General features: G+C 34.8%; 1 protein-coding gene across 1 annotated transcript; it reads right to left on the bottom strand.

Annotated features, from left to right (window-relative positions):
* Positions 1 to 6,462: 6,462 nt before the first annotated feature.
* On the bottom strand, positions 6,463 to 13,750 carry LOC141720355 (histone acetyltransferase of the MYST family 2). The gene is made up of 9 exons (XM_074522710.1): positions 13,464 to 13,750; positions 13,145 to 13,233; positions 12,995 to 13,054; positions 11,904 to 12,113; positions 10,907 to 10,975; positions 10,420 to 10,581; positions 9,649 to 9,742; positions 8,948 to 9,090; positions 6,463 to 6,868 (listed from the first exon to the last, which is right to left on the bottom strand). Exons 1-9 carry the CDS (start codon positions 13,681 to 13,683, stop codon positions 6,665 to 6,667), a joined length of 1,251 nt encoding a protein of 416 aa, XP_074378811.1. The 5' UTR covers positions 13,684 to 13,750; the 3' UTR covers positions 6,463 to 6,664.

Raw genomic sequence — 13,750 nt, 5'->3', positions numbered from 1 at the left:
TAAATTTACATTTCTTTGCCATTATTATAATTCATAAATATACATAAGTCTGGTACATCAAAGGTTGAAAGCCTAGCCTATTGGTAGATCCTACCTCGGCTATAACGGCATCAACGCCTACAGGAAACTGCGGAACGTTTCCTAACCGCTTGCGAATCGGGAGCTTGGTCCTGTTCATCTTTTCTATCTGTTGTTGTGTGATGAAGAAGAAAGCAAGGGTGAGCAACAAGCCCACCGAAATAATATGTATAATAATTAACAATATATGAGCATTCTCATAGTACTCATGAAAGACTTGGTCAAGAAGAAATGAACCAAGTTTGATATCTTAATGCGACAAAGTCGCAAAATATTCAGTATATATACTTATATACTTTTCAAAATCTTGGAAGTCCTCTTCCATGCCTAATATACGCAGAGTTCCAGTTTATAACTGTATAAAAATATCGTTGCAAGGTGATCTCATATATCTAACCCCGTCTCAACGTTTTTGTGAAAATCTTTGTCATGCATAAGATAATCATTAACCAGATATAAGTTTAAAAGATGAAGTTACAAGATACTCCAATATACTTATATCTTTTTCAAATACTACTTGAACTACCACCGTTCAAGTTATAACCAGTTTCAAAAGTTCATCACACTGACGAGACTACAAGACAAGATTTGAATAGATTCAATCTTTGAATATCATTATAAATAATGAAGTTACGAGGTACTTCATTAAGTCTCGATATATATATACACTTATATATATATATATATATTTCATACACTCCTTGAAAACCTCTGTTATGAAAATTATAAACAGAGTCGCAATATCCAATGAATTTGGAAAGGAGAAAACCTTGGCATAAACCTGATATCTTGTTGATCAGGAAAAGATACCAATAAGTAACCTTTTCTACTAGTAGATGGACGAATTCCCCACTGGTCATCACCCTGGCCGCAATAGGACCTTATGCTGGACTGCCACTCAGCCACTTACGCATTTGATGGACTCCCACTGAGCCACTTACACTTTCATGACGCCCACTGAGCCCATGTTGCTTATGCCGACTCAATAGATGGACTCACTTCCCGAACTTTGGGTAAGTAATCAATTCATTTATCAAAACAGCAACCTCGTTGTGAATATAAAATACACCACAGAGCCGGATCCCTCAGGTTTTGAGCGAATATTTAAATCCCCTTCGAAAGGAAGATCTTAAATATAAAAATGAGTTTTGGGATCCGCTCTAACTTTTAAAATCATTTCGAAGACTCGAAACATTTTTAAGAATGTTTGGAGTACTGCTAATTTATTAAAATAAATCAGTCCCAATATTTTAGAAAATATCTGAATATTATTATTTAAATAATATTCCCAAAAAGGATAATCTCTATAAAAATAATCGAAGTAGAAGTGTTAAAACTCATACTTGAAATGAATATTAAATAACCAAAGATATACTTATACGAAAGTACTATCTTTATTTGAATAATCAAAAGTAAGTTTGATTATCGAAACATTATTCTTTAACAAAATAAAGAATATTATTTAATAAAATTAGCGGAGTCATAAGCCCTCGAATGAATATTCAAAATAATATTCATTAATAAAATAAAGGGAGTCATAAACCCTCGAATGAATATTCAAAATAATATTCATTAATAAAATAAAGGGAGTCATAAGCCCTCGAATGAATATTCAAAATAATATTCATTAATAAAATAAAGGGAGTCATAAGCCCTCGAATGAATATTCAAAATAATATTCATTAATAAAATAAAGGGAGTCATAAGCCCTCGAATGAATATTCAAAATAATATTCATTAATAAAATAAAGGGAGTCATAAGCCCTCGAATGAATATTCAAAATAATATTCATTAATAAAATAAAGGGAGTCATAAGCCCTCGAATAAATATTCAAAATAATATTCATTAATAAAATAAAGGGAGTCATAAGCCCTCGAATGAATATTCAAAATAATATTCATTAATAAAATAAAGGGAGTCATAAGCCCTCGAATGAATATTCAAAATAATATTCATTAATAAAATAAAATAAAGTTATCGAATAAACCTTATTCGATTAATAGTTTTGAAAACTATATCAATATATATATTATACTCGGGAACATCGACTCCCGGTTTAGAAAAAATATTCACCTTTGGGTCCCCTATACTAAGGGTATACGCAACTACTGCTTATCTCTAGCATAAGTATTATGCAACTATAAGCATTGAAATCAACAGATAGATAACCAGATTACGAAACAGACATGCATATATATACCATCTCAGCATGCTTCAATATATCGCAAAATTTGCTAATTAACCAACATGCATCTATCACAAGATAATGCATATACATATATACATCACCACAACAGTATAACAGGTAGAAAACTTGCCTGAGTGCTCCCGGATAGACTTAAGCTTAGAGTGGGTCCGATAACCTATGAACAACAACATAAGTTGGAATTAAACCCCGGTCACTTAAGAAACTAGACTTTAACCAATTGAACCCTAACGTTCGCTTATGGTCACTCATACGCTTAACGAATCACATAAGTCGTTCGAGTACCCTCGGCTCCACCATTTTTAATAAATTAATCATTAAGAGTTTTAAGGCGATTCTTTCGCGAGTACCTTACCAACTGCCTAATCCACTTAACATAATTGTTTCATATCCCAATTAGTCATTTAAAGTCCTTAACCAAGGTTTCAAAGTAAGGCGAGGGGTAATGGTTCGTTCGCGAAACGCCGTTACTTAAAACGGTCGTTTCTCCTAAATCGTACATCGGATTCAAACGAACCACATATCAAAACGAAGCTCGTAATATGAACTATATAAACATGACAATGGTAAAAATCTTACAGTGAGTTCACGGGTCCTGAAGTTAATAACAAAAATAGTCTAAGGTAAATCGGGCATTACGACGGCCATGTTTACGCGATTATCAAAGTTTAAACTACTCCAATCAACCACCAACCAACTCATAACCATCAATACAACAAAACTTCACCTAAACCATATCACATCAGTCCATAACCTCCAAGTTTTTCAACTCAAACAACCACAATCAAGACCTATGAACTATAATCAAGCTTTAATTACCAAAACACTTTCAAATCAAACCAAACTACTAATAATCACAATCTATGCTTCTCATTTCACAAAACCAACAATTAAACTTACTAACAAATAAAGTAAAGGCTAGGGTTTGATGTTTATACCTTCCTTGGGAGGTGTTAAGTTGCTAGGAAGCCTCCTACAAGCTTGATCTTTCCAAAGAAATCAAGAACACAAAGTTAAGTTTTGAAGTTTCTAAAAGTCCTATTTAAAGAACTGTAAAATTGAGGGTCTTACCCTACTTATTTGGATGAGACTTGTGAACAAGAGTTATAGGCCATCTCAATACCTTTCCAACGAGCTATAGAACATAACATTTGAGTGAGTATTGAAGGAGATATGGCAGTTTGAAGTTGTTGTGTTTATTTTGGCCGAGAGCTTCTTCTTGCAAAGTCAACTCTTCTCTTTTTGATTTATGTTATTTGCTTGGTTGATTCTTCTTTTTGTCTTGAAATTTGTTTTAACCTTTTTACCATGGTTAATTTTGTATGGCCCAAAATCACCCAACAAACAAAACTCCTTTGTCATGCTTATGCAAGCAAGCTTGTGTCATGTGATGACATCATCATCCACTACCTTTTTGATTAATCCCTTAATTACTTGGCTATTGACCGCTGATCTGTTATACGGTTCGCTTATCTTTTGTTTTCATTTATCGTTTGAGGGATCATACCTGGAATCTTATTACTTAGGTTCCCCTAAACCTTTCTAAATATTTTATATTCCTTTTATGATCCTCTCTAAAAATCCTTGAATTTAAATCTTTTTTATCATGTTACCTTATACTCAATTCTTTCGGTATCTGGTGGATTTTCGGGAAAAATCAAAGTGTGCGGATTTGGATTCTGACGATCTTTACATACGCTTATTTACTTTATGGAATACTAATACGATCTTAGAATTTCCATAACAGTACTCCTATATAGCGTGGTCTGGTAATTTTCCTTAATCAGCATCATCAACAAAAGTTACTATTCATCCATGCTTCAAAAATTCCAAAATTTGGGGTTATTACAGCGCTTGGCCAATGACATCTTGAAAAATTCATCTTTAGTTCCCTGCTGCAGTTCTATCATAGCTACCTTGTCGTCAAAGTTTGAGACCTTCAAAGCTTCTTTGTTGAAACGGTTTAGATAGTCTCTCAAGAACTCCTTTGCTCTCTGCACAATGCTCATGAGGGATGCTGAACGTTTCTCATGCACTCTTCCTTTGATGAATTGCTTGATAAAATCTTGACTTAGATCTCTGAATGAACCAATAGAATTCGGAAGCAAACGGATGTACCACCTTTGGGCCATTCCCAACAGGGTTTGAGGAAAGGCCCGACATTTAATAGTGCCGTTCACGTGCTGCAATAACAGTACATTAGAGAATGTTCTGATATGATTAGCGGGATCTCCAGTACCATCATAAGCTTTGATGGTGGGAATCTTAAACTACCTTGAGATATGGGCATTCATTATCTATTCAGTGAATGGTGAAGTTGGATCATCAGGATCTCCTAGAGGCAGAAGATCACTTGGATCAACCCTTAGGACAACAACCCTTCTTAGTATTGGACCATCCAGGTCTATGATTGGAGGAGGATTTCTCCTCCTCGGAGGTAGTGGGGGTCTTAGGTGCGCCTCCAGGTCGCGATTCAGCCTTTGGATCTCAACTTCATGAGCCCTAATCCTCTCCTGTACTTCTTGAATATTCGTCCCTCGTGTGGTTCTGAGGCGTTGGTTAACATCGGGCGTTGGTTCTTTACCAGCACGCCTTCTCCTTGGAGCCACATCGTCATCCGAAGATTCGGAATCTCTTTCAGTATAAGGCCCAGAAAACTCTTGGTCCTCTGGAATAGGAGTCAAGCCACGTATATAGGGGGTGCCTGCCCTTGAACTTCACTCCGATTAGAATATCCACTTCCCCTAACCTCGGGGTATAGGTGCATCCCGTAAGGGGGGTTAGTGGTCACAATTGTTGAATACTCAAACCTAGTGGGTCGAGGATTCACAGGTGCATGTAGCTGCTGAAATTGGGAACTCGTTCCTTGAGGAGCTGGGGGATTCGTCCCTTGTGGCTGAGGCTCAGTTTCCCCTATTGGGGTTCCACCTTGGGTGGAGGCGTATGATGAGTGTGGGGGTATTTCTACTGTTGACGAAATCGTCTGGGTCGTCCCAGCTGGTGTTACTTCGGGGGCGTTGCTCTCGCTCCGTGTTCTCACCATGGTTGTTGTTATGCTTTCCCACAGACGACGCCAAATATTATGGATAAAAACTAGATTGTATTTATTACGATATTTATTGCTAGGGTTCGAGAGCTCAAGACCTTTAATGGCTGCTCTTGTGTTTCGTAGCTTAAATCTGTCTTCACAAGATGCCTTCGTATCTCTGTGAATTTAGAGAATTAAGTCAAAAAACGTAGTTCTGATTGATGGGGTAAGACCCTTTATATAGATGTTGGATGTCCTTAAATTGAACTAGGGTTAGGAGACTTGTTGAACAAGTCTCAGACTTTAGATAGACTTTGAAATCCTTGAATGAAGGAATCAGACTCCTTGTTGGTGTAGATGTCCTCAAGGCCATCTTCTATAGAGTTATATCACTGATTGGACTCATTTAATGAGTTGTTAATCCTCCCTATTTATTAAATATAAAATTAATAAATAATCAGGGTTTTGAGTCTCGTTAATTGCGTTTCGTTATTAGTCCGTATCAGGTCTAAATGATATCAATATTAATTATACATCTAGGCTAATTTTAGGCCCATATCAGATATTTTATTTCTTTAGTATCTCAAATTGCAATTTAAGAATAATATTTTATTTCTTTAGCATCTCAAATTGCAATTTTCATTCTGTCATAATAGTACTAGTCAATGTGGATAAGGCTAAACTCTTTCTTTTTTGTACAGTTTTTACTCTGGTGTGAACAATTAATAGCAAACGGCACACCATGAAAGACCTGCAACTATAAGCTGTCTTCATCTTTTCTTTTCCCACTCTAAGACGGGGCGTTTAAATTGCGGCGGGGAATCAGAGTCGGGAATAAGAATTATATAGAACTCCAAGGGGTGAGAAGGGTATGATTTATTGAAGGAATAAAATTTCCATTTCATATATAAAAATTACTAATCCAAACATTAATGCAAGAGATTGAGGTTCCGATTCCAGTTTAACCAGGCTTATTAACCATGAACCAAACAGCCTCTTTAAAGATTGCGGCTTAAAATGGGATACGGGCAACGTATTAACCAGCCGAAATGCTGCTCCAAGGATACGTATACTAGCTTGTAAATTCTAATTTATGTAACAGAACCTTTACACATCAAAACAAAAAAAGTTGTGGTAATATGATCTCATCTATTGTAAAACAGTATTTTCATACCAAAGAAATGTACTTCGATTCTGCTTACAATTGCACCAGGTTACAAAGACGGTTCTTTAAGAGCCAACATGGTTATAACATAAAAACTCCATTTTTGATTTCCTAACCTACAACTTATATATATACAAGTAGGGGTTCAGGAGTCCCGGAGATGGACTTTAGTCGTTAAGTATCCTCTAACCTTGATCTTTGTAAGGAGTCCAAATTAGCTTGCTAACATCTACATCAAGGCCACCACGCCCAGCAGCTTTCAGGTGACGATCCAGGACCTTTGGATCTGCACAAATAACATGCTGCCCCTTTCGGTATTGAATCAATTCTAAACTCTGAAGGGTGGCTAGAATGTCCTCTGCCTTGATGGCTGTCATATCACTAAGCTCCTACAGACAAGCAAAAGTTCTGAGAGAGACGCAGAAAGAAATAAATGCAAAACAATCAATTAAACAAAAGAGATCAACACAAAACAATCAATCAACAGCTTAAAGCCTGACCACACCAACCATACAAGCCCTGTTCTTTCACACCATTTAATAATGCTCAATGTTACAAAAATCAGTAGGCATCCCAGGGCGGTGAAGGTACCTTCGAGAGATTAATCGGAAAATTGGAGATTAATCGGACGGATTAATCGGAGCATTAATCGAACATATAAAAATAGTATTTTATTTTTTTATGTTTATGTAAAATTATTTAACCATAACTTATTTAATAAAGAAAAATTAGGATTGTATTAACTATTATATACACATTTCACTCACATTATAAACCAACTACAGAGTTTAAAATATTAAATATATTAAATTTTAACTTGTAAACTTACTAAAGGATCACTTTTAGATATTGTACAAGAAAATAATTTTTTTATCGGCTTATGCTCTCTATTTAAAATGAACACGATATTGTGTATGATTAAAGAATTAATGAACCAAACTCATAAAATTTGTAAAAAAAAATGTTTTTAATTATGTACCGCCTAATTCCAATTTTGACCGATTTTTGACCGCTAAGTCCGATTTTTGACCAATTTTTTGAAAAAACGCCTAAATCACCGCCTAGGTCCGAGTCGGGGCGTTTCAAGACCGCCTAGGTGGCCGCCTAGACCGACTTTCAGAACACTGATAATGCTACATTTTATATCACAGTATGCTTAATTTGCACAATTGTGCCAAACTAGCACAAATCATATTCCAAAAGTCTAACAAATAATATATAAAAAAAATAGAAATGATTAACACCTAATTGATATAATCATGTAAAATTTTCAGGTTATCAGAACATACTAGATAGAAAAAAATATTTCTAGCTAAAAAAAAATTAAACTATAGCAAACTTTTACGTTGACTGCCCTAATATATGCTGGTATTATAAAATACTATAGCATAAAAGGTAAACAACATAACTAACAGCACAAAATTTTAAGTTGTGATGCAGGACAGCTCTTAAAAAAGTGTACTATCAGATTTAGCTAGACAAATACAAGCAGCCCTAATCAACTTATGTAGTTCCACACAAAGATATTATTATATTAGGTTCTCTGATATTTTCCTAAATTATTAGGTTATATATTACTTATTGTTTCTTGTTAAAACTTGTTCTGAAAACCGTAAAGAGTACAGTTAAACCTATTTAAATTAATAGGGTCAGGACGAAGAAAAAATATAACTTTAGCGAGTTTATTACTTTATCGGTAGTAAAAATACACTGTGTCCATTACGTTGGGACCGGAAAAAATATTATTTTCGCGAGATTATTACTTTATCGATTATTACTTCATCGAGGTTTAACTGTATAGGTCAAGGCGGACAGATATCTTTTTGTGAGATTAATCGGATAACCGGCACATTAATCAAATGAATTTTTTTCCTTAGTTTATCAAAATCGGCCTCATGTTGAGAATAATCAGTTTTACACAGATCTGCAAAATTCCAGTCGTAACCCCAATTTATCTTTTTAGAGTAGTATAAGTGAAAGATTAATAGATACTCTCTTACATCCCCGTCAATATTTATATTAGCTGGCCTCTTAAACTAAGGTTTTCTTCACCCTGTATTATAAGTTAATAACAAAAGATCATATAATCTTATCAACAGTGATAAATGTGTTTTTTCCGCTTCTTTTCATATTAGTCGAAACTTTTCTATGAGTTCTTTTTGGGGTCAACCACACACCACCATAAAAACATCTATCGACAATAATCGGGACGTGACAAATTGTGACAAATTCTACATGCTGAGAATGAGATAGATTAAATCGTATGTTTACCAACCACTGGTTTATGAAGTTTCATTCTGCTAAATGTGTATATTTGTCTAGAGTATAATGATAAGTATTGAAAGCATCCAACCAAGCGAAAAGAAATCATAATTTAGTTTATTAAAAATAAATCAACTACTAAACAACTTAAATATAGCAAATAACAACGTGAAATTTGTATAGCTATTTTGAAAGTTCAGATATACCTTAATAGATATGTTGCCCTTGTGCTTCTTCAGAATATCTAAAAGAACACGAGTCCAATATCCCCTGTAACTCAACAGACCCAAGTCAGACAAGGGTCTTTCAGGCGTGCCAACTTTCCCCTCTTTCTTCGACAGCTCATATGCTGTTCCAAGTTAATGAAGACATAAGCTATGACATACACTCAAAAAACAGCAATACAACTCCAACAGGATATATGTACTGTAAACATTATTAGTCGTTACTGTTTCTTCCTTCCCTCTGTCAACTTTTAAGAAACTACGCAAAAAGCATTAAATTTTCTTGGCTGTTTTGTTGCATATTTTCTCTAGGCAGAGAGACCTAAAAAGTGCTTGTATAAGTACTCATCAGATAAATATCATAAATACTAAACGCCGCTATAACAATTAATTATACGCTGAATACTATCTGAAGAACCGGTATCTTGATGTCCATAAAACTGCATTATTATTTTTTTCTGAGTTGATACTTATGTTTAGTCTTTAAGCTTCGCGATCAAGTGAAATTAATTTTTACAGTATAACCTAAATTTGAAAGAGAAATGTCAAATGTCTGTACCAGAACAAAATATGTGTGGGATCTGCAGGGGGTCCAATTTTAGCTAGCATCTTATTAATACAAGGAAATAATCACAATATTTTAAATTTTAAATGACATAAGATTCAATAGAAAGAAGTCTTACAAAATGCAATCAGGAATTTTCCATAGCCCTTTCTCTGATAGGGAGGAAGCGTAAGTATACATGCCAAATTGTAAGACTCCTCCGAGTGCTTTTCCTGCATCACCAGAACATATACAATTAAAAGGTTGTTTTCTGGGGTCTCACATTGACATCTACTGCCTCATTAGTTGCAATCATCAAAAGAATCTTGGAAATTTAAGAGTAAAGCACTATTTTAAAGATAAACTTTGACAAAGAATCTTATTGCAGATAACTGGAAGCAAATTCATGTCAATTTGCAGCCAAATTTGAAAAACACCACCATTATCGTTAAGAAGTGTCCCCAGTGAGAAATGTGTTCTTTGCCAAAATAATAGCAAATATTCTGAATATTCTTCTACAATCAGCCAAGCCCTAGGCCCCCAAAGCCTTAATTTGAATCTGAACCTAGGGCCCAGCCTGAGAAATACTAATCACCTAGTCCTACAGCATTATTGATTAATGAATTGATTTAGTCTTTGTAATCAAGAATACATAAAACAATTTCTTGTTTGCCATTTCAATTTCCTTCATATACAGTTTCGAGGAAATTTCAGAATATTGTGTCCGACTTTTAGTACTGATTTCTGTGTGTACAAATATGCAACAGAAAAAATGGCTTGATCATGAGCCAACAGCACAACTTGGAAAATATCATCAACTCTTCTCAATTACATGCCACCATATGAAATATATACCCAGCCTAATAGACAGCATAAAAAAATGATACAATTATGAAGTAAAGAAGAATACCTTGGAAAAGTATCCAACCATGTGGCATCCTCTATCATCACATTCACACAGCACATAGAACAAGAACAGGTCAACATCATAATAAAGTGTTTTGTGATCAAGAAACAGTTTTGCCAGGTAACAAAGATTCTGCCCGTACACCTTATTCTTTTTCCCATCGACCTATTTCAGGCGTCAAAATCATATAGCTGAATTATAGCATAAAAATACACAAGAACATAAAAATACCGATTCTTTGAGTATATACAAGTTGGGACGTTAAGTACACAGTAAACCAAAGAATATTAGGTAATATTACAAAATAGAACTATTTGGCTTGAATACGGAATATATTATGAAAAGGTCAAAGCTAACACATATGGTAACAATTGAAACTGTAAAAAAGTGGGATGATAAGCAAGCATTCTAGGTTCCGAAATGAAAGAGACCATAATCAGCGGAAACAAGAAACAACTTATATATTGATTTAAGGATCATGTAAACAAACCTCAAACATTGATAATGTGCCACTGCGATAAATTTCATCACCAGGGGGATGTTTGAGATCACATTTCCTCTACACAGAATTTTAAGTATAAATCAGAAAATGCTTTCCTCAAATTAAATATTAATGAATGAAAGAAAGAAATTAACTAAAGTAAAAGAACAAATGACAAGATTTATCTAACAAATCAGATTAGATGGAATATGTAAACAACAATCTAAGAAGTTTCCGTGTGTGTGTGTGTCTGGTGCGCTTGGTTATTGCAGGGTTGAGAAAACATCAATATAAATGCTTTCAGCACTGTATAGTTTAGGCAGCCAGTAATACAGTTTGTTTGTCTTTTCAATCATATCTACTTTAGTATTGGATTTTAAAAAATGATAACCTACCATACAACGTAACTAGAATTTCCATTATGCAGCAAGCATGCTAGATAAATTTAAAAATCAAATATGCATACAGGATATGATTTTAGGCAAGTGTACGCTCTTTGTAACCTAGAGATGCCCTACATTAGTTCAAACACGAATGAACCCAACCCAACCAAATAGGAAGGGTAAAGTTTACGCATTAAAAAAAAACAAACCAAGTACTCCAACATATAACCCCAAATAAGAGATTTGTATGAGGGAAAGTATTAGTAATTAGCCAAAACTCCAGAAGTTCCAGAAATAGCTACCTCATTCTATGATGGTATATCAAGCATGGAGGGTGGGCATGTCCTAATTCCTTTCGGAAGTACGAAACAGGTGAATAAATATTAAACCAAAATCTAACAGGAACGATAGTTACTACTTTCAAAATAACCGACGAGTATCACTTGGGTGGCGTGGGCAACCCTAAAATGTGCAAGACAGAGGATATGTTTATATACACATTCACATATTCGGTCTGGTAATTTTATGAAATATATTATTCAGACCACTTCTTAAAAATATCTAAGAACATGGTTCACATTTTGAAAGGGTAGTCCGAACTGAAGTAGTTGCCCAAAACTCACCATATGCCTCTGAAGTTGTTCTTGACGCTTCATGAAGTTTAGACAAAATTCACAAAAGTACAGCTTCAAAGTGTCATTGTATTCTGGTGGAAAAGGGGAGAAGTACCATGTCTCAATCTCATATCTTCCAAGTTCTATAGTTGCAATATTTTTTACTTTCGTGAACTCTTCATGTTCACGCAAGCTGGCAGCATCAAGCTCCTCATGGCCCTGTATATTTTATGACATCATTATTTTACTTCATTAAAAATAAAAAAGAATACCTCAAAGCCAGCTACTGAAATAAAGGAAACGCCAATAATAATTTAATAAGCATCAAGGCGTAAGCCTAGAAATTATTACATTCGAATCAAATTTTAATTACAATCCACTGCAAAAGGGCAAATTGAGAATGGCTCTAAATACAGGGATATACAAAAAGTACCGCAATGCCAGAAAATAAGTGAATCAAGAAACAGCCCAACTTACACGTGTGTGTGTATAAGTATAATATTAATGTTCTATTTCTGGACTGTCTCTAAATACTAACAACCTTTAGAAGATGCTAATATCTTACAAAGCTTATTTTCGGACTGAGATGCTGCACGATAGGGTCGCGCCGTGCACTTGTTAACGAGTATATGCCATAATGCATCTAGTATAGGCTTCTAAATCCTTTTGATTTGTTTGTTACTCGCACTAAATACAAAATATTGACTGCTTGAATTTCTAAATTTACAAGTCAGCTGTCAGCAGGCACAAATTTCATCTCTAGTTAAAATTTGCCACAGTGGCCAAAGTGTACATATTAATAAGCAAATAAAATCTCTGTTTCTTAATGGGCTGCCACTTCTATTATATGTTTGCAATACCTTGCTGAACCCGACTCCAGCTTTAACTTTGAGGTTAGTACATTTCTTTCAGTTTAACTCTAGTATATCTAAATAATGTTGATTACTGGTCACTGACACTGGAAAACAGTATATATTGATAACTTTTTCAGGGTGCTAACAATAATACGAATAATAATAACAAAATATGTTTATAAATATACATGAAAGTGTGAATAATATATTATTTATGTAACAACGGAAAGGATAAAAGCTACACACCTCCACATGTGTCTCATCAATTTTGCGTTTCTGGTGGCGAGTCATTTTTAAGGATGTTACCTGTAAAACCCACAAAGAGCAAAATCAGAAAATAAATGCAAAAAGTGTAAAAGGAAGTTAAATAGAAGAAATGTAGAGAGAAGTATTTACCTTGTCTTGGAGCTTTTCATCAACAGCGGACACTACGGAGTTAAGATCAAGCTGGTCAAGCTTCACCCATTCATCAAGCCTCCTATTAACTGTAAAGAAAGCATCAATAACACGAAAATAAGCGAGTAGAGCAGTATAATTAGTAGTAAACACAAAAGCCTAAGAATTAGGCTTGTGAAAATGAGTAAATAATAGTGGAATTACACAACAGAAGCAACAACTGACTAACATAAAAAAAACATTATTTAATCGAAAAAAAGCAAAGAGTGGCAGTGGCAGATATAGAAAAGAAAAGGAGGAGGGTCATGTCATGACTGACACTCGGTGTAATGAACGTAATATTCATAATCGTTGGAGTGCAAACGACGTCGTTCGATGACTTTAACAGGATGATATTCGGAGTCTCTCCAACGACACATGACGAGAGTGCCGACTTCAAGAGCAAGTAAAGTTGTTGATCTACGCTTCCTGTACGTTTCATTTTCCGATGATATTCCGTTTTGCTCGCCGCCGCTCTTGGGCGGATCTATGGATCCCATCCTTTCCTCCGGTAATTTGGGGAAAACAAGCTCAAATCAGATGGTGAGAAAGAAGCATTACCATTAC

This window comes from Apium graveolens, chromosome 4, assembly GCF_009905375.1.
Source record: "Apium graveolens cultivar Ventura chromosome 4, ASM990537v1, whole genome shotgun sequence".
In the NCBI taxonomy this organism is placed as follows: domain Eukaryota; kingdom Viridiplantae; phylum Streptophyta; class Magnoliopsida; order Apiales; family Apiaceae; genus Apium; species Apium graveolens.
The sequence above is the reverse complement of the archived record's forward strand: the minus strand, read 5'-3'. Positions and strand labels throughout refer to the sequence as shown.